Genomic DNA, 20,050 nt, shown 5'->3' with positions numbered 1-20,050 from the left:
GGCCCAGCCTCAAGTGGCCGGAGGTCACTGGCCCTGACCTACGCCCTTTCCCCAGCCCTGGGGTCTGACGTGGCACGGCGGCCACGCTGCCCCCACCCCCGCCCTCGGAGGCGCCGGAGCTGCACCTTCACATTTTCCACTGAAGTGGTGCCAACCCCAGAGCTCCCCCCTCACTGGATTCCTTGGCCAGGGCTCTGGGCAGCCACAGACAGGGATGACCTCATCACCCGCGGGCTCCCTCCCCTGGCAGGGGCCTTAGGCAGAAGTGGGCAGCTGTCAGATGAGGACTCAGGGAAGACCCCAACTGACCCATTCCACAGAGAGGCAGAAGCCAAGACCTCTCTGCGGGGGCCCCCCACCATCTGCCCTCGGCCCCTCCACAGGCAGAACAGCCACGCTCCTGGACACACATTCCTGGTTGCAGCCCCTGCCAGCCGCCACCCTCGCTCCTTCCAGCCTGGGGACCGCTGCCCAGGCGGCTGCTTCCTGCAACAGTAGCCACGGGGAGGGGCCCAGGCAAGACAGAGCACAGCTGGGAGCCTGTGGGGTCCCTGCCGCAGGAGGGACCCCTTGGGCCCTGTCCCCTGCTGAGGGTCCTTCCCTCTTCTCCCCATGGAGAAAAGGGGCCATCCCCAAACTGGATAATGGGGGTATGTGTGTGTTTCCTGAGGGGCCTGGCGGCCCTGGAGAGGAACAGGGGAAGGAGGAGGGGGCAAGAAGGAGACCCACGGGGTGAGAGGTCCACACAGCACAGGAAGAGGCGACCTGGCCAGAGTCTAGCAGGAGGCACAGTCTGTGCCAAGCCTGGAGAGGCAGGTGCAGGACAGACAGGCAGAGACTGAGCTCTAGGCCCCTGAATACTCGCCTGTGCCCGCCCCCTGCACACAGCCTGGCACAAGCAGGCGCTGGCGCACATGGGAGGCAGAGACAGACAGGGTGCGGTCAAGCAGCAGGGCCAGGGCGGCTGGGTTAACTCAGTTGTGCCACGGGAGAAAACGGGGTGGTGGGTCCCGCTGACCTTCCTCCCCTCTCCCGGGGAAGGGGGCACTGCAGTCTTGGGGCCCCGAGTAACTACAGCCCAGAAGCAACCTCCCGCTTCCTCCGCATCCCCAGAGACAGAACGATGCCCCAAAGACCCCCCCGCCCCCAACCAAGCGTGGCCACAGAAGGCCAGGGGGTGCGGCGGGCGCTGCTCGAGGAGCCTCCAGGCTGGGAGGGGCGGGGCGTGCGCGGGGGAGGGGCCGGGACGCCGCTATAAAGGCGCGGCTCGGAGCCCCGCTCCAGCCCGGGACGCACATGTGCGCGCGGCGCCCGGCAGCTGCCACCGCGGGGCGCAGCCGAGACCCTGCACCTCGCCCCGGCCGGCCCGCGAGGCCCGCGGTGGCCGCAGGAGGCGGCATGAGCAGCGCGCGACAGAGCTGACGCCGCGCCCCCGCCGGCCCCATGTCCTTCGCCACGCTGCGCCCGGCACCGCCGGGCCGCTACCTGTACCCCGAGGTGAGCCCGCTGTCGGAGGACGAGGACCGCGGCAGCGACAGCTCGGGCTCCGACGAGAAACCCTGTCGCGTGCACGCGGCGCGCTGCGGCCTCCAGGGCGCCCGGCGGAGGGCGGGGGGCCGACGGGCGGGGGGCGGGGGGCCGGGGGGCCGGCCAGGCCGTGAGCCCCGGCAGCGGCACACGGCGAACGCGCGCGAGCGGGACCGCACCAACAGCGTGAACACGGCCTTCACGGCGCTTCGCACGCTGATCCCCACCGAGCCCGCCGACCGCAAGCTCTCCAAGATCGAGACGCTACGCCTGGCCTCCAGCTACATCTCGCACCTGGGCAACGTGCTGCTGGCAGGGGAGGCCTGCGGCGACGGACAGCCCTGCCACTCCGGGCCCGCCTTCTTCCACGCGGCGCGCGCCGGCAGCCCCCCGCCACCGCCCCCGCCGCCTCCCGCCCGCGACGGCGAGAACACCCAGCCCAAACAGATCTGCACCTTCTGCCTCAGCAACCAGAGAAAGTTGGTGAGCACGGGCCGTGGGGCGCCGAGGGGGCCTCCAACGCGCCCCTCAGCCCACACCTGCCAGGCAGAGGCGGCGAGGCCACGCGGGCAGGGCTCCCCAACAGGGCACAGGCAGGCACACCTGTAACACAGGTCTGCCGGGGGCTGGGGCCTTCTCTTGGGGCTCCTCTCCAGGGCAGCCCTAGGACACCCGGCTCCCAGTGGGGTGTGGAGTCACCCCCAGGGAGATGCATGAGGGGTAACAGCTAGGGATGCCCACAGGGGCCCACCCAGGGCGGGGAGGCTGGGGAGCTGGACCAGGCCGCTGCAAGCTTCCCTTTTCAGCAAGCTGAAAGGTGGAGTGAAAAGAGCTGAGTTCAGAAAGAGGCTGCAAGGCAAGAGAGGAAGGACCCCGGGGTCTCAGCCCCTGCGGCCCACCACTGGCCAAAGCCACCTTGGGCACCTGCTGTCCGTCCCCTACCTAGGCTGCACACCAAGACACCAGGTCCTGTAGGGCTGCCCGAGATGTGGGCCATGGGACACGAAGGCAGAGGCTGGCAGGAGGCGTGGGGGCTGGGGATGAGGGCCCTGCAGGAGATGCTGGCCAGCTGTGATTTACAGCTCCTGCTGTGCTTGGTGGCACCGGAAAAGCAGGGTGAGCAGGGAGAAAATACGGCACGGCTTTTCCCAATCCCCATTTCCTCTCCAGACAGCACGCGCGAGCTCCTGGGGCCCGAACATCTGGGAAATTTAATTTTACAATTTCGGCTGTGCAGCAGTATGCTCCCCTCCCCAAAACGCTTGAGGGAAGCTGGGGAGAGCCGGGAAGGAGGTGCCTCGGTGCTGGCCACCTGAGATGGCACCCAGCAGGGAGGCCGGAGAGGCGCAGATTGGCGCTGGACTCTGCTGGGGCCTGACACTCCTCCCTCCCCTCTGCAGAGCAAGGACCGCGACAGAAAGACAGCGATTCGCAGTTAGGAGGTGTCCGGCAGCAGCCAGGAGGCAGACGCTGCTGGGGGAGGTGAACACCCGGGGTGACCGCAGACAGCCCCCACCTTGGACCTGAGCTGGGCAAGGCCCGCCACAAGCATGCCCCAGGCTAGCCCTAGCTGCAAGCGGGGCCGAGGGACAGATGGACGTACAGACAGGCGCCGGCAGCGGGACTCTGCGCTGGCCCCAGCACCTGCCCGGGCCCACTGGAACTTTCTGCGCTGGCTTTTCTTCCGGCCACTGTGTGTTGGCGTCTTGTGTTTTTGATATGATAATATAAAGTCTGAAAATTTTGTATAATTAAAAACAAAACAGTATCTTCCAAGTATGGAGGCCAACTGTCCTCATGAGAGGTTCAGAATTCACCCCCAGCCTGAGCCTCCATTCCCACCCTTGGTGGTCCCATCCTCCTTGGGCCAAGTACCCCAGCTCCCTGGGAAGCCCCCACTTTACAGGCTCAGGGCCACCGCTCCCTGGGCTGAGGCAGTGAGGACAGGCTTAGCTCACCCACAGAGCCTCCTATTGGGAAGCTGCAGGGTGGGGATGAGAGAGCCACGCAGGGAGAGAGGGTGGGGGAGGAGCTGCATGGCAGAAGATGGGGAGGGTGAGGCACAAGGCAGATACGCCATAAGGCAGGGACAGGGAGGCAGCAGCAGGGCAGGGGTGCCCCACTCTCGGGCCTGCCAGGCACCCAGGGGCCCTGAGGGTGAGGAGGGTGCTGCATCTGGCCTCGGAACTCCAAGGAGTGGTCACAAGGAGTGAAGCAAGCTGTGCTGCCCGGCAGAGGGGGTGGGCTCCCAGCCCCAGCAAGGGCAGTGGGCGCTGTGCCTCCACGAGTCTTGACTGGAGAGAGGGGCGTCTCCTCATGCACCAGGGCCATTTGGCCCCTGGAAGCTCTGCCCACACGGGAAGGAGGACCCCTGGCCATCCTCCTCCCACCACCACGTCCCACCCAGCCCCCTGAAGACCCCGCCCACCACAGGAGGTGGGTTGAGCCCCCACAGCTCTGCGCACAGCTGGCCGGCCATTAAAACCCTGCAGGTGACAATTACCATTCAGTGGTGTGATCTCAGTGGGCACAGAGAGAAGAAAGGCAGGCGGTGCTGTGTGGACCACGTCCCCCCAACCCTGCCAGGCCACAGCCTAACTTCCGGCTGGGTGGACAATGGCTGACGGTGCCAGGTGCGGGCGTCAGGGCGGCAGCTGGCCACAGTTCCCTCCCTAGCACAGGCACGGACGCACCCCCGCCGGGGCAGACCAGGTGCTGTGGCCCACGTGGGCATCAGTGCAGGGCTGGCCCAGGACTGCCCCTCCTCTGCAAAGACAGGCTCCAGGGAACAGCAGAGCAGGAAGCAGTGGTGTAATTTTGGAGGAAATTCTCAAAGCCAGAGCCATTAAGGGCTAGAGGGGGGCTGCGTCCAATCTGATAGAAATATAACAGGATAAAAAGTCGCAACGGCAGGTTTCGTTCAGAGAGAAACCCAACCCCAAATTTCCTCTCCCTAATCCTGCAGGAGCCCACAGCTGGCCAGAGGGAGGGAGGAGAGGACAAGCTCAGTCACTGCAGAGGCCCCCAACCGCCGGGGAGCCAGGGCCCGGGGGACATGGGGATGCAGCGAGGGGCTGAGGCAGCCCCTTCCCTTCTCGGGAGCTTTCCTCACACCCCCGCCCCGCCACCCTCCCAGGCACCAAGGCGCTGGTGAGTGAGGAGCAGGGTGGACCCAGGAGCATGGCCAAGACCGGCACTCTGCATAGCACCCTAAGGCCCGTGGCGCCCACATCAGCCCTCCCTCCACTGGGCACTGGGTGTACATCTGTAGGGAGGGTCCATGGCCCACCTGCTCCTCACCTCCAGGCCTCCCATTTCCAGACCTGGGCCTGGTGGGGGTTGCAAAACTCTACATCAACCCCCTACCTCAGTGGCCGGTCAGTGTTGGGGACAAATCTGATAGAAGATACTGAAAGTCCCCAGGGCGGGGACACCAGGGGCTGCTGGCCTGAGCAGGCAGGTGCGGGGCCTCGGCGGCCGGCACCAAGGACAGGGCAGAGCCAGCTGGGAGCGGGAATGCAGGAGGCCAGACGTGAGCAGGTGGGAAGGTGTGGGCCTGGGTAGGGAGGTCTGGGCAGGGTCAAGAGGGAGTGCTGGGGAAACGGACGTCAGAGCCCCCGTGGACTGGGGTCAGAGTTTGGGGTGTCTAATGAGGCCAGAAGGGAACAGGGAACAGCCACCCGGAGGCCTCAGAGCTGAAAGGATCCCCAGGGCCCGGCTGGTTGGGGTGCAGTACTCACAGCCAGGCCCTCCGCTGCAGGCCTGACTCCGACCGCGGCTGCAGCTTGGCCAGCCTCAGGCCTGGGCAGCCAGCCCAGCCGCTCCCTGAGCTGCACCGGTAGCAGCGGCCGAGGGCCCGGCCCGCCAGCCAGCAAGAAGGGAGGGGCGGGGGAGGAACACTCCGTCACCCTCCACTGCTCCAGAAATTCAAACCAGACCGGGGGTGGCATGGGCTGACCCCCCAGGCCCGCGGTGGCCCACCCGAATCCACTCACAGCTCACAGCCGCCAGGCAGAGGAGTGGCAGGTGCCCCCTGCCCACCACAGCCCCTGGCTCCCTTCCCAGAGTGCTGGCCTCACCTCCAGAGACCCAGGGCTCCCTCTGCCTGTGCCCCACAGAGGCAGCTGGGACGGAAGGGGCCCCAGCCTGCACCCTGGGCCAGCAGCCGCCCCTGTGAGCCGAGCTGGGCTGGAAACGTTCTGCTGGGCCTCAGCTGTCAGCTCCTGTCCCCAGCCTGGGGAACGAGCTGCTGGCGGGACACATGATTCATCAGGGCTGCCTGCGCCCACCGCCCGCCCCGCCCTGCGCAGCACCTGTGGGCTGCCAGGAAACACATGTGACCCTCTGGGTCAGGCCCTGAGAGCCCGGCCGGCCGGGGGCACACGCAGACCCAGCATCAGGGCTCTCCCGGGGGCCGCCAGCCCCAAGGACAGGCCCCCAGCCCAGACTGCACCGGACACAGGCCGCAACCGGCTGATGTGTCGGCTGGGATTTTTCCGCTCTCGATGAGCCCCCTCCCTCCCCCTCCCCAAAGTGGCTGCAGCTGTCAGGACCACAGATTGGAACTGCAGGTATGGGGCTGGCCCGCTGCCCGCCTCCTCCCGTGTCTGTCTGCGAGAGAGGAAGCCGGCCCACCTCTGGAATCCTTCACTCTCTCCTCGTTCCGCCTCTCCCACCTGTCCCCCGGGAGCGTGGGGTCAGCCGCCCTCGCTCCGTCTCTCTCTTCCCCAGCCCCTCTCCGATTACAATGCGAGCAGTGTTCAGCACTCGCGCCGCTCCCCTGCACAAAACGCCCGCCTGTCTGAGCGCCACACGGCCTTCCTGTGCGACATGAGGCCGTCACCGCCTCCTCCTCCTCCTCTTCCTCAGGGTTTTATCTGTCAAACTGCTCAGGGCAAGGCCAGGGCAGGAGGCTCACCTGCTGCATCTCACCCTACTGAAGGTTCCAGCAGGGGTGCTGGGCCCTGGCGCCGGGGCCAGAGGGGAGAAAGCCAGGCCCTGCTTGGTCTCCTCCTCAAAGTCCAAACGAGCTGAGCGGACCCCAGCCCAAGGTGGGGTCCCAGGCAGGAGAAGCCGCCAGCCCAGAGGCCCTCACCTCTGGCCCTGCTCCCGCCAACCACACATCTGCCCTTCCAGAGGCTAGGCACACAGCTCGGCCTCCTCCCGGCACCTCCACCACTGGAGAGAAGCCACTGCTGACCCAGGCGTCCTGGCACCTCCACAGCTGGGAGGGCAGCAAGTCACCCCCTGGGGGTCTGCAGGCTAGAGAGAGGCCACTACTGACCCAGGGGTTCCTCCAGACCTGGCCTGCCTCAGTCTCTGCTGGGAATGGCCCAGGGACAATGGCTGTTCTCAGGCAGAGCACCCCAATGCCTGGTGTCTCATAAGCAGGGGCTCCCAGAAACTCCTGCAGGATGCTGGGGGTGGGGCACAGGCTTGGGGCATGACACCCCCAACAACCCCCGACACCTCCCAGTGCTCACCACTCCTCGGCCTGCTCCGAGTCCCACAACTCAGAGCTGCAGCTTCCAGGTGAGGTGGGAACAGGGCTCCAGAGGTCCACACCCGCTCAGCCCCCAACTCTGGACACCTCCAAAATCTCATTCTGGAGACTTTTCCCCCAGTCCTGATCCATGCACACACACGCACCTGGGACTCCCATCCCCTGCAGAACAGCCCCAGCCTTGGGACACACACCCAGACCCAGCTCTCCACAGCCAACCTCCCCAGAAGGCCCAGAGCCTGTAGCCGTCACCACCTGCCCGACAGGCCTTGCCCTCCAATGCCTTCCCCAGCTCCGCTCCACAGGCTGCTCTGCAAGCCCCAGGACAAAGCCTCTGCCAGAACCCGGTAGAGAACCCCCACCTGCCCACCCAGGTTCTAGCTGCCAAGGACGCTGGCCCCGAGTGGGCACAGCAGGCCAGGGCCTCCACCACCCTTGCAGCCCACAAGCAGGAGGACGCGGCTTCGAAAAGCCACACCCACCTGCCAGCCACTGCCCGGGCCTGCTTCATCAGAGAGCCCCAGGTGCCCCATGAGGGCCCTGGCTTCCCTGCCCCTCCTCACTGACCCCAGCGTCTCTCCTCTCCCAAACAGGACAACCGAGTGCAGCAGGCCAGGCCTAGGAGGGCCTTCAAGCTGGCCAAGGGGCACGCAGCAGTCAGGCTACACACACCCACCCACAGCCTGGGTAGCCGGGCGCGCCCGTTTCCCTCCTCAGTGGAAAGGGACCAGACCCAAGGGCCAGCCTCAGCACAGTCAGCAGCCCCCTGGGAGGCAGGCATGCAGGCGGCCGCGGGGGTGGACGGCCGCCAGGGAGATTGGGGCGGTCTGCAGGCCTGGGCGCCCTCCACAAGCAGCGTGGGGAGGGCCGTTCACTCGCCGGGAAACCTGAGCCGAGGCCGCACTGCCAGCAGCGACGCAAGCCTGAGTACGCGGGGCCAGGACGCGGGGGCGGGGGCGGCCCGGAGGAGCGGGAGGCCGCCAGCGCTGGAGGCAGCTGCCGGTTCAGTAGCTAGGAGAAGCCATTAACGGCGCTTGGCGCGAGAGCAGAGGGGACCACGGGCTCTGGACGCAGACAGGCCCGGCTGCATCCCTGCGGGAACCGAACTCACAGCCCAGGCAGGGTCGGGGGCACCGGGGAGCCGGCAAGGCTGCACCCCAGCCCCAGACTCCAGACCCCAGCGGAGGCCTTGCGGGGGACGGCCCCAGGCCAGCACCACAGGCACGGGAAAGGGACAGCAGAGGGCGGCTCCTCCGGCCAGAGTTGACGGCCACCCTGACCCCTCAGCCTGACACACTTTCCTGACAAACATGGCCACAGGCAGGGGAAGGGTGGGTGGCTGCATCCTCTGCCTGAGCAGCTGCCCGGCCTCAGTTTCTCCCAATGGCTCAAATCAAAGTGGAGGGGTTGCTTCTGTAAAGGCCAAGCAACCCCCTCGCCCCGCCCCTCCACCCCGGCCCACCTCCCCGGGGGTCCCAGCGGCTGGATGAGATCACGTCTGTGAAGCTCCAGGCGCGGTGGGAGAGGGGTGAGGTGGCCATGCGGGGGCGGGGCAGCCGCGGCTCAGCCGGCTCCTGGGGGCCCCCCACTGCCGGGCGGCAGGACCCCAGCCAGGCCCAGCGCCTCCTCCAGGATTCCGCCCGCCTCCCTCTGCCTGCGCACCTGGGGGAGGGGAATAAGGAGACCAAGAGCTGGGGCACAGAGAGGCTGCTCTGGTCTTCAAAAGTCAGCGCCCAGCAGGGGGTCCCTGAAGCGGTGCGAGGCCCCGGTGTCACCCAGACCCAGGAAGGGCAGGGAAGTGGCCTGAGGAGAAGGGGAGGCAGGCGGGTAGGGGAGGCAGGTGGGTAGGGGTGGCAGGGAGGCACCTCCCGCCAGCAGGAGCTTGGCCCGACCTTCTCAGCATCACAGCCACTGCCACTCTCGCGCTCCAGCTGAGATCGCGGCTCGCAGGAGCACACGCCGCTGCGGCACCCTCCCTGCCCTGCTGCCAGGGGCCCTCCCCAAAGTCCTGAAGGGCTCTGGCAGGGAGGTCGGCCTTCTCCCAGCCAGCTCTGCCCAGTGCCAAGGAGGACCATGGTCCTGGTACCACGGCCACCTCCAAGGACACGGGGCTGCCGGACGGGCCCTGCTCTCCTCACCCCACTGTCTTATCGCAGAGCTGCAGGCTGTCTCCCACCTCCCAAGCCTCTTTCCTGCCCACCTGTGGCCCCAAATCACTCCCCTAGGGCCACCCCACTTTGCTCCAAGGGAAGGAGGCCCAGGCAGATGCGGACTTCTCTGGACGGGAGGCATCTGTCCTGGCCTGGCCTGGCTCCTGAAAGCTGAGCTCTGCCGCCCCCTCGAGCCGCTGGACGGCTGTGCTGGCAGGAGCACCGGGCGGCACCCCGGCTCCCTCGCCGTCACTCAGACCAACATGTGGGATAGTCATCACTGGAGGAAGCAGCCCCCACACCCCTGGCCGGCTTCCTCCCGGCACAGCAGGGGGCTGCCCACCCGGCAGGCGGCGGTGGCACGGGACAGGCCTGGCAGAGCACCCCCGGGGCAGCAGGGTCCCACAGGCCCTGCCGAGGCCCTTCCCCCGGCCTCTGCACTCCGTTTACAATCATCATCGATTTCTCAAAATACCAAATATAAAAAAGTAGCCGACAGGATGTGGCTGCCGACAGCCAGAGCCCCTGGGAGGGGGAGGGGAGACAGGCAGGGAGCGCGCGGCGTGGCCCCCCCTCTCTGAGTGAGCCCGCTGCTCCGGCCAGGAAACCAATTTATTTTGTTTTGTCTCTGTTCTCTGAACGCGCAGCAGAGACCGGATCGGGCGGGCGGCCAAGGCTCCTGCAGCCACAGCCAAGAGAGCCGAAGGATGGGGGAGGAACCTGGGGGGAGGGGGGCGCGTGTCTCCCCCAGGCCCCAAGGGGACAGCCCCTGACAGGGAGGGAGGAAGAGCTCCATCGGGAAGGCCCTACACCAAAGCCGCCTCCTTCCCCCGCAGCCCCCAGGGCCCAAAGGGGCCTCCGCCTCACACCCAGGTGCTCCACGGGGACCACAGTCCTACCCTGGGGCCAGGCCACACTGAGGAGGGTACAGGCAGGCACTGCCTCCGGCCTCAGAGCTTCTCAGAGCTTCCAGACCCTCCCAAATGAGGGCAGCCCCCCACAGCCAAATCTGCTCCTGGACACAGCCCATCCCAGCCTCTCCATGCCGGCAGAGCCCAGCCCAGTGCCAGCCTCTCCGTGCCAGCAGAACCCAGGCTGGCAGCACACGTCCCCCTTCGCCTGCAAGCTCCTTACGAGAAACAGCCGACCTCCAACCCCTCCTGAGATGTGCTCCTGGGACTCACTCAGAGGTCCAGAGGCAATGACCCCAGCCCACATCGGCCACCACCAGGGGCGGGGGAGACTCCAGGGGAAGGGAAGGGCCACCGCTGCCAGAACATCAGGACATCAGGGGGCAGCCATAGCCCTGTCCTGCCCGCCTGGCCCACAGCCAACCTGTGGCTCCCCACACAGCACACACGACAGGAGCACCACCCGTGCCCATGACCCCCACCCAGACCATGTACACTGCCTCCAGGGAGCCCCCAGCCACCCTGCGGAAGACACAGGAGCCCCGGGGCCTGTCCACAGGCCAGGGCCGACACAGGGGCACGGAGCCACACCCAGGTCCTTCCCCTTCACAGGCAACGATGACACACATACATTGCAGTCTTGTGTCCCAGACCCTGAAATCGCTCTTGCAGACGGGGAACAGGGCCCCAAGCCAGGACGCCCACGCGGGCCTCGGGAGCCTTGCTGCGGCCCCAACAGTGTGGCCCACCTGCGGGCAGGTCCCAGCACCCCCCAGGGCAACCCAACGCCCAGCACCTGCTAGGCTGTGATGGACGATGCCCCACCCTGCCCAGTGGGAAAGCAGCCCCAGCCCCACCTCCTCATCAGAGCTGTCCTCCGCGTACTCATCCCCAATCCGGGCGCTCGCCACCTCTGTCCTCGGGCCAGGGCTGCCGTCCTGCAGAGAGAGGGGGAAAACGGTTACTTCAGGGGATACAGGGTGCCCTTTGACCTTGCGGGGATCCCAGATCCCGGAAGCCCACCCCCACCCCAAATCTCCGAGCGGCTCCAGCCCGGCCCAGGCCTCAGCGCAAGGCCAAGAACACCCAGCTCTAAGGGGGCCTCTGGGGCTGTGGCTGGCACCCGGCACCACGGCCCTGTCCTCTACGGCGGCTGGACTGCAGCCTCCCCAGCCCTCTGTCCCTAGGCTGACCGGGTCAGGCTAGACACGGAGGCCACTGGGGCGGTCAGCAGCAAAGCCTCCCGCTGAGGACCAAGACCCCCACCCACCACCAACCACCCCGTACCCCCATTCATGTCAAAGCCACAGGACTCCTCCCTGAGGCCCCACATGGGGCTCCTGCCCAGCCCCGCCTGGGACGGGGGCAACATGGTTGGGGGGAAGGAGCAGACACAGCCGTCACAGCAGCGTCACCGGGGCAGTGCCCTTGAAGGGGCGGGGGACATACATTGCCCACCCATCTCGGGGGCCATGTCCAGCCCAGTCCAGCCGGCAGAGGGCCCAGACAGGGCCCCAAACACTCAGAAGGCCTGCAGCCCCCACAGGCTCCCTGGCGCCCAGCATCCTCCCACCCACCACGTCCACAGCCTAGGCCGACCCCATCCCACCGGGTCAGAGTGGGCGCCACTGAGAATTCACGTCCCAAGCTGGAAAACAGATTCTGCCCTCAACTGTGGAGGTGAGGATGGCTCCAACCGGATCGGGTTTACTGGCGGAACCAAGGTTGATGGGGAAAACAGACCACCTCTCACCCGTGGGGGCAGTAAAGTGCTCGGGCGCAGGAACCCCAGAGCCAGGGCGGGCACGCCCCCACCCCCGCCCCGAGCCCCTCTCCCCTCCGGCCCGGGCCCCTCCCCTGCCTGTTTTTTCCTTCAATATAGAGAGGTGGGAGACTAAGTTTTTTCCCAGGCCAGGAACAAGGAAGGATCCAGTTTCCACGTTTCCACGTCTCCCGTGCCGCTGACAGTGGCCTGGGGCACCCAGTGACACTGAGCTCTTGCCCCTGCCTGGAGCACACAAGCCCCCAGAGCCGCGGCAGACACGAGACCCCGGCCCCAAGCCCCAGACCTGCACAAGGGCAGTTCCACACCAGGCGGCAGTCAGCTGCCCCCACCTGGCCTCTGCTGCACGGGTATCGGGCTGGGCTTCCGACCGCTCGCCGTGGCCAGGGCTGAAGCACCACACCCGGAGTCCCAGCCTCGGTGCTCATGGGCCACAGTCCCAGGGTGCTGGCAGGTGGACAAAAGACTTGTCACCCAGCACTCTGTGCCCCGTAGCCCCTGTGCTGGATGTGGACAGGCCACGGCACAGGCAGGCTCTGGGCAGGGGGCAGAGGCGCCCTTGGGAAGTGCTGGGTTCCCAGGGGCACGGCATCCCCGTGGGACAGCTGTGGGGCACACTCAGTCCACCAGGGGGCGACAGCGCTCAGCCAGGCCCAGCGCCCGAAGGGCAGGGGCGGTGCGGTGCGGGCAGGGGCGGTGCGGTGCGGGCAGGGGCGGTGCGGGGCGGGCAGGGGCGGTGCGGTGCGGGCAGGGGCGACGTGGGCAGGGGTAGCCTCTGCTGGGAACTGCCTGACCTAGAAGGCCCCTTCAGATTTTGGAGGCAAATGCTGTGGGGCATTGAACATATTTTTTTAAACGTAAAAATTCGAGGAAAAGGCCACTAAAACCCTAACGACACAGACAACAGAACACGAGCCCATGCCATGCTCCGGACTTCCGGGGACACGACCTCCTCCCGCCAAGCCCATGCTTGGAGTCAGCCCAGGTCCTCCAGGGCCTCCAGCACCACCCACAGTGGTGTGCCGCCCGACTGAGGACCTCCGCTGCTGGGGGACACAAGGGATGCGGGGTCCACGTGCAGGGGTTCCCGAGGAGGGGTTGGGCCTGATGGAGCCCGAGAGTCGTGTGAGGGTGAAGCAAAGCTGAGAGAGGGCAGGCGAGTGCCACTGGGCAGAGGCAGGTGGGTCAGAAGGACTGACCGGTGGGCAGGGAGCTGCTGACAGGGAGCGCAGGACGGTGCCAGGGCCGCTGGGGCCCAGGAAAGGCTGCTGCAGTCCCTGAACCCTGTATGGCCTCTGCCCAGCCCAAGGGCTAGAACGTCACCAAGAGGACCAAAAGGAGAAACCCACAGCGGGCTCAGCCAGCCAGAAACGGCGTCCAAGCGCCGGAGTCCCCTGCTGTGACTGCACCAGAGCCTCCCTGCCCAGCATCAGGCCAGTCAGGCCATGCCCCACTGTCACTAACCAGGCATGTGACACGGGCTCTGCCTTCACTTCCTGGGAGAGGACGGCGACGGAGCTGCGGTGTCCTGGGTCGGTGGGAAGACAACTCTGCTCCCAGGGCCGCCCACAAGAGGGTTCTGCTGGGGACGTGGGCGGCAGGAGGGAAGCAGTCCCAACGTGCCCAGAGACCAGAGCCACAACATCGCTGTCGGGGTGCCAAGGAGACCAAGAGAACCCCGCGCTGCACCACAGACCCCACACCCGGCACCTCAGCACTGCCAAGGATCTCCAGGGCCCTGCCCACGCTAGCCGCAGGGTGCCCAGCACAGAGACGCCTGGTATCCAAGAGCTCTGTGCTGATGGCTCATCTGACAGCAACGATTCATCAACAGGTACCTAGGAAACCCACATTTTGTTTTAAAGAAAGTACGCCACCAGGAACTGAAAAGCCCAGAGAAAATACACGCCGAAAAACATCCCTTTTTATCTCAGAGAAAAGGAAGGTAACCAAGGGGAAGAGCCCAAGAGTGGCAGGGTTGTTCCCAGGCATGGAGACCAACCCTGCATGAGGCACTGGCCATGTGTGCTGCCACCAGCGGCCCCAAGACCACCATGGGCCACAACGACCACGGGCCCCAAGACCACCACGGGCCCCAAGACCACCACGGGCCACGACCACCACAGGCCCCAAGACTACCACGGGCCCCAAGACCACCATAGGCCACGACCACCACGGGCCTCAAGACCACCACGGGCCCCAAGACCACCATAGGCCACGACCACCACGGGCCTCAAGACCACCACGGGCCTCAAGACCACCACAGGCCCCAAGACCACTGGGGGCCAAGACCACCAGAGGCCACAACTGCCACAGGCCCCTTAGACCACCAGGGGCCCTGACCATCACAGGCCACGACCACCATGGGCCAAGACCACCAAGGCCAAGACCACCAGCCATGTGCCCAGCCACCTTAGGACCACCACAGACCAGAGACCACTCCACTGTGACTTGGTGCCCCACTGCAGACAGCTGTGCAGAGGAGGGCCCAAGGACCCCCATCTGCCAGGCCTGGTTTAGATGGGACCCTGGCTGTGGAATGAGGTTCTGAGGAGCCTTGGGGGAACAGTATTTGGCAAGCATAAGGGTGACTGACCATTTTGAAACATAGCCACAAACCTTTGATTTTCATCACATCAAGAGACAGAGTCTATGTCCCCCCTCCCCGCAAACCTGGGTGGGCTTGTGGCTGCTTTACCCACCCAAGGGAAGTAGCCCACACTGACGCCGCAGGATTCTGGGCTGAGGTCGTGAGGGCCGTGCTGCTCTGCCCATCACAGGAGACAGTGTCCTTGCAGCCCAGAGCCCTGGGAGGGGGACGGCTGGACAGGGGTACCCTTCGTGAACTGGCTGTCAGGGGCGGTCTGGATGCACAAGAGGCCTGGCTGTGCTCACCTGAGATCCTCACCCAAGGCCCGGAGCACAGGACGTGAGCTGAGTGTCAATCTTCTTCAGGTGGAAGGTACCAGAACCCTCTGGGGCTTGCCGGCCCCTCGGCGTGACACTGTACTAGGGGTGTACTGACCCTACTGCTTTCGGCCTGAACTCTGACCCCTCGAATCTACAATGCTACAAAGTATCTGTTCGATGCTGCAAAGTGCCAGGACAGGTGGCAAACAGCTGCCTGACCCCCCCGTGGGGGCCACGAAGCTTGGAGCCAGCAGCCTTCAAAAGAACCCAAAGCAAGGCCACGGGCGGAGTTCACCACCAGCCCTGGGCCCTGGTCCCATCCCCAGCTCTGGGGTCCACACCCAGGCAACTTCGCCCAAGGCGGACTCCACGAACCAGCTGGTGAGAGCGACTGGGCAGCCCTTTCCCAGACTCCACAGAGCTGCAGCTCCAGACCACTCTCCAGCAGACAGCACCAGCGCCCAGACCCCAGAACCCCAGCAACAGGGGGCCCGAGTCCAGGGTTCCCACACTGCGGCAACACGCCCTGCAGGGTGCCGTTCCCAGAGCCTGCCTTGGCCGAGACGCTGGCGGGACCCCTCGCCGAGACGCTGGCGGGACCCCCTCGCCGAGACGCTGGCGGGACCCCTCGCCGAGACGCTGGCGGGATCCGCCAACCAAGAGTCTGCATTACGCTCCAGCACAGGCCGAACAATCCTTAAATTATCTGGGAAGGCCGGGCCCGGTGGCTCACGCCTGTCACCCCAGCACTTTGGGAGACCTAAGCAGGCGGATCAGTTGAGATTCAGAGTCCGAGACCAGACTGGCCAACATGGGAAACCCCGTCTCTACTAAAAATACAAAAAATCAGCCGGACGCGGTGGCGGCGCCTGTAGTCCCAGCGGGAGGTTGAGGCAGGAGAACTGCTTGAATTCGGGAGGTGGAGACTGCAGTGAGCCAAGATCAGGCTACTGCACTCCAGCCTGGGCAACAGACAGACCCATCGCAAAAAAAACAAACAAACAAAAAAACAAAAACACAAATCTGGAATTGTCACTTTAATACTAGGTCTTAGGCTTTCTCTCATGTTTTTTTCTTTCCAGACAGTCTCACTCACTGTCACCCCGGATGGAGTGCGGTGGCATGATCTCAGCTTTCTCCAACTTCCACCTCCCAGGCTCAAGCGATTCACACAAGGTTTCACCATGTCGGCCAGGCTGGTCTTGAACTCCTCAAGCGATCCACCCGCCTCAGCCTCCCAAAGTGCTGGGATTACAGGTTTGGCTCACCACACCCAGTCTTTTCTCACATTCTTTTTTTTTTTTTTTTGAGACGGAGTCTCGCTCTGTCGCCCAAGCTGGAGTGCAGTGGCCGGATCTCAGCTCACTGCAAGCTCCGCCTCCCGGGTTTACGCCATTCTCCGGCCTCAGCCTCCTGAGTAGCTGGGACTACAGGCACTGCCACCTCGCCCGGCTAGTTTTTTGTATTTTTTAGTAGAGACGGGGTTTCACCGTGTTAGCCAGGATGGTCTCGATCTTCTGACCTTGTGATCCGCCCGTCTCGGCCTCCCAAAGTGCTGGGATTGCAGGCTTGAGCCACCGTGCCTGGCCGTCTTTTCTCACATTCTTGACTGTGGCAAGCAGACTAAATTGATAAAAACAGAAACTTCTGCACAACAGAGTGAAAAGAAAAAACTCAGGTAAATAAAAAGACAAAGCCAAGCACAGGTGGGAAAAAAAAATGAATCAAAATGAGCACAGAAGGGACAAAGCAGCTCTGAGCGCACAGATCCCACAGATCCACCAGACACCAGCGATGAAGAGAAGGCACTGCAGCCAGTCCTCACTCTGGACCAATCGCTGCCGTGCACAGCTGGAGGGGGCACAGGGAGCGAGGCACAGGCCGGCAGGAGGTAGGTTCCTCCCCAACTGGTCAGTGGAGAGCTGGGAGCACCCAGCCCAGGGCGCCCCTCCAGTGGGACGCCCTCCAGTGAGACGGCCCCTCCAGTGGGACGCCCTCCAGTGGGACGCCCCTCCAGTGGGACGCCCTCCAGTGAGACGGCCCTCCAGTGAGACGGCCCTCCAGTGGGACGGCCCTCCAGTGGGACGGCCCTCCAGTGGGACGGCCCTCCAGTGGGACGCCCTCCAGTGGGACGGCCCTCCAGTGAGACGGCCCTCCAGTGGGACGGCCCTCCAGTGGGACGCCCTCCAGTGGGACGGCTCACAGACACGGTCAACAGCAGGAAGGGCAGGGGCTGGAGAAGGTCCCAGGGAGTAGGAACCAGGCCAGGAGACAGAACTCTCAGGTCATGCAGGTAGCACAGAACACAATTAAGAGGCAGGACTACCAGGCCCCAGGCAGGGAGGCTGGAGATGGGGTGGGCACCAGGGTGAGGCTGGCCCAGCAAACTCGGGCCAGAGCAGGTGGACCCAGAAAGAGGGGTCACTGTAGCAGGGACGTGAGGGGCGGGAAGGGGTGCCCCCAAACCGCATACACAAAAATAAACCAAACCCACTGGCCCCAAGCAGGCTGCAGCTGTGGGCCCTGCCGTGGCCAAGACCGGATACCCCAGGAAGGGAAGGGGGAAGTACAGCACCCACCCCATCTTCTCGGGCCCTGTCCCTGCCCTCATCCCTATCCACTGACCACCCCCCAGACACATAGCACCCTGCTTCACCTTCACTCCTGAGCTCCTCGTGCCAACAGTCAGGGGAGGAGCTGGGAAGGGCACAGCCAGGCGCTGTTCCTCAAGTGAACTGCACAAAACGCCAGGACTCCTGACCCCAGAAACAGACAGCAAATGCTTGTTGTTGAAAGGCACTATAGTGGCCGGGCACGGTGGCTCACGCCTATAATCCCAACACTTTGGGAGGCCGAGGCAGGCAGATCACCTGAGGTCAGGAGTTCAAGACCAGCCTGGCCAACACGGCAACACCCCCTCTCTACAAAAAATACAAAAAAAAAAAAAAAAAAATTACCCAAGCGTGGTGGCGGGCACCTGTAATCCCAGCTACTCAGGAGGCTGAGGCACAAGAATCGCTTGAACCCAGGAGGCGGAGGTTGCAGTGAGCCGAGATCGCGCCACTGCACTCCAGCCTGGGCGACAAGAGCAAAAAACTCTGTCTCAAAAAAAAAAAAAAAAAAAAAGAAAGGCTCTATGGTTTGGGGCAGTTTGTTATGGCGGCAGATAACAAACAGACAGACAGAAAACAGCAAAGGGCTCCTGGCCCAGGGAGCTCAGACCAAAACGACAGGAACCAGCTAGCTGTCCTGCCCTTGGGCAACAGCCATGAGGGTTTCCAGCCAGGTAAGTACACGGATGATCCCACCAAAGGGAAGACAGAAGGGCTTCCGGGACTGGGACCACGGGCACGCATCGCCATGCCCGGCTCATTTATCAAATTTTCTGTAAAAATGGGGTCTCACAATATGGCACAGGCTGGTCTTGAACTTCTGGGCTCAAGAGATCCACCTGCCTTGGCCTCCCAAAGTGCTGGGATTACAGGTGTGAGCCACTGGGCCCGACCTGTGACTCATTCTTTTTATTTTTATTTTTTCAGTTAAGCCCAGCTGTGTGAGCCTCATTCTTAATGAAAGAAAAACATCACTAAACAAGAGGAAAAGATGAAGAAGCAACATCATGAAGGATGCTGGTAGCGGGAAAGCAGCTGAGGGGCAGCGGCAGGAGGACATGGCATCACCGCCTCACGGAGGGACGCTCCAAGCACGTTCAAAATTAAATGCATTGACAGCTGGGCGCGGCGGCTCACCCTGTCATCCCAGCACTTCGGGAGGCCACAGCAGGTGGATCACTTGAGGTCAGGAGTTCGAGACCAGCCCAGCCAACATGGTGAAACCCCGTCTCTCCTAAAAATACAAACATTAGGCTGGGCGCGGTGGCCCACACCTGTAACCCCAGCACTTTGGGAGGCCAAGGTGGGCGGATCACGAGGTCAGGAGATCGAGACCATCCTGGCTAACCCGGTGAAACCCCGTCTCTACTAAAAATAGAAAAATTAGCCGCGCGTGGTGGCGGGCGCCTATAGTCCCAGCTACTCAGGAGGCTGAGACAAGAGAATGGCGTGAACCCGGGAGGCAGAGCTTGCAGTGAGCCAAGATCGTGCCACCACACTCCAGCCTGGGTGACACAGCGAGACTCCCGTCTCAAAAAACAAACAAAAAATACAAACATTAGCCGGGCATGGTGACAGCTGCCTGTAATCCCTGCCTCTCTCTCTTTTTTTTTTTTTTTTTTTTTTTTTTTTTGAGGCGGAGTCTGGCTCTGTCGCCCAGGCTGGAGTGCAGTGGCCGGATCTCAGCTCACTGCAAGCTCCGCCTCCCGGGTTCATGCCATTCTCCTGCCTCAGCCTCCCGAGTAGCTGGGAGTACAGGCGCCCGCCACCTCGCCCGGCTAATTTTTTTTTTTTGTATTTTAGTAGAGACGGGGTTTCACCGTGTTAGCCAGGATGGTCTTGATCTCCTGAACTCGTGATCCGCCCGTCTCGGCCTCCCAAAGTGCTGGGATTACAGGCTTGAGCCACTGCGCCCGGCCAATCCCTGCCTCTCTAGAAGCTGAGGCAGGAGAATGGTGTGAACCTGAGAGGCGGAGCTTGCAGTGAGCCGGGATCGCACCACTGCACTCCAGCCTGGGCAACAGAGTGAGACTCTGTCTCCAAAAAAAAAAACAAAACTAGCCAGGCATGGTGGCGGGAGCCTGTAGTCCAGCTACTAGGGAGGCTGAGGCAGGAGGATCCCTTGAGCCCAGGAAGTTGAGGTTTTGGTGAGCCAAGATCGCACCACTGCCCTCCAGCCTGAGTGACAGAGTGAGACCCTGTCTCAAAAAAAAAAAAAAAAAAAAAAAAAAAAAGCATTTAGCCTTTGACCTAGAAATTCTCTTGGAATTTATCCCAAGAATGGTGTGCACATGTGAGAAACAGCACGTTATTGTCGGGTCAACTGTAAGAGCAGAAGCCTGCAACTGCCCACCCACTGGAGCTGGTGAGGCCGAGCTGCCAGCCACTCTGCGGGCACCAAGCACTGTACATAGCAGAGCCACGGCCTCCCGGACAGAACCGTCCTGAGACAGCGCACGGCTGCCCTTTCTCTTAGGAAACCACCATTCAAAACCTGTGCGAGCCGGGATGTGTCTAGAACATTCTGGAAAGAGACTTCAGCCCTGGAAACAGCAGCTGCCTGGATGCAGCAACAGGAGCCAGGAGGGAAGCGTGCGAGACTCATCCCTGGCATGCCCCTTAGGATCACCTGAGCATCCACAGGGGCCCTACAA

General features: G+C 63.7%; 2 protein-coding genes across 2 annotated transcripts in view; one reads left to right on the top strand and one right to left on the bottom strand.

Moving 5' to 3' along the window:
• The window catches only part of BOP1 (BOP1 ribosomal biogenesis factor), a 30,154-nt gene that overhangs the window by 3,198 nt on the left and 6,906 nt on the right, over window positions 1–20,050 (bottom strand). Inside the window, exon 3 of the mRNA XM_050800877.1 lies at window positions 10,949–11,029. Within this exon, the coding sequence (XP_050656834.1) occupies window positions 10,949–11,029 (81 nt within the window). The remainder of the gene's footprint in view (window positions 1–10,948; window positions 11,030–20,050) is intronic.
• Window positions 9–3,303, top strand: SCX (scleraxis bHLH transcription factor). Its single transcript, XM_050800991.1, has 2 exons — window positions 9–2,010; window positions 2,928–3,303. The coding sequence occupies exons 1-2, from the start codon at window positions 1,444–1,446 to the stop codon at window positions 2,964–2,966; spliced, it is 606 nt and encodes a 201-aa protein (XP_050656948.1). The 5' UTR covers window positions 9–1,443; the 3' UTR covers window positions 2,967–3,303.

Source organism: Macaca thibetana, chromosome 8 (assembly GCF_024542745.1).
Source record: "Macaca thibetana thibetana isolate TM-01 chromosome 8, ASM2454274v1, whole genome shotgun sequence".
Lineage (NCBI taxonomy): Eukaryota > Metazoa > Chordata > Mammalia > Primates > Cercopithecidae > Macaca > Macaca thibetana.
Note: the sequence above shows the minus strand (reverse complement) of the source record. Positions and strands in the feature narration are given on the sequence as shown.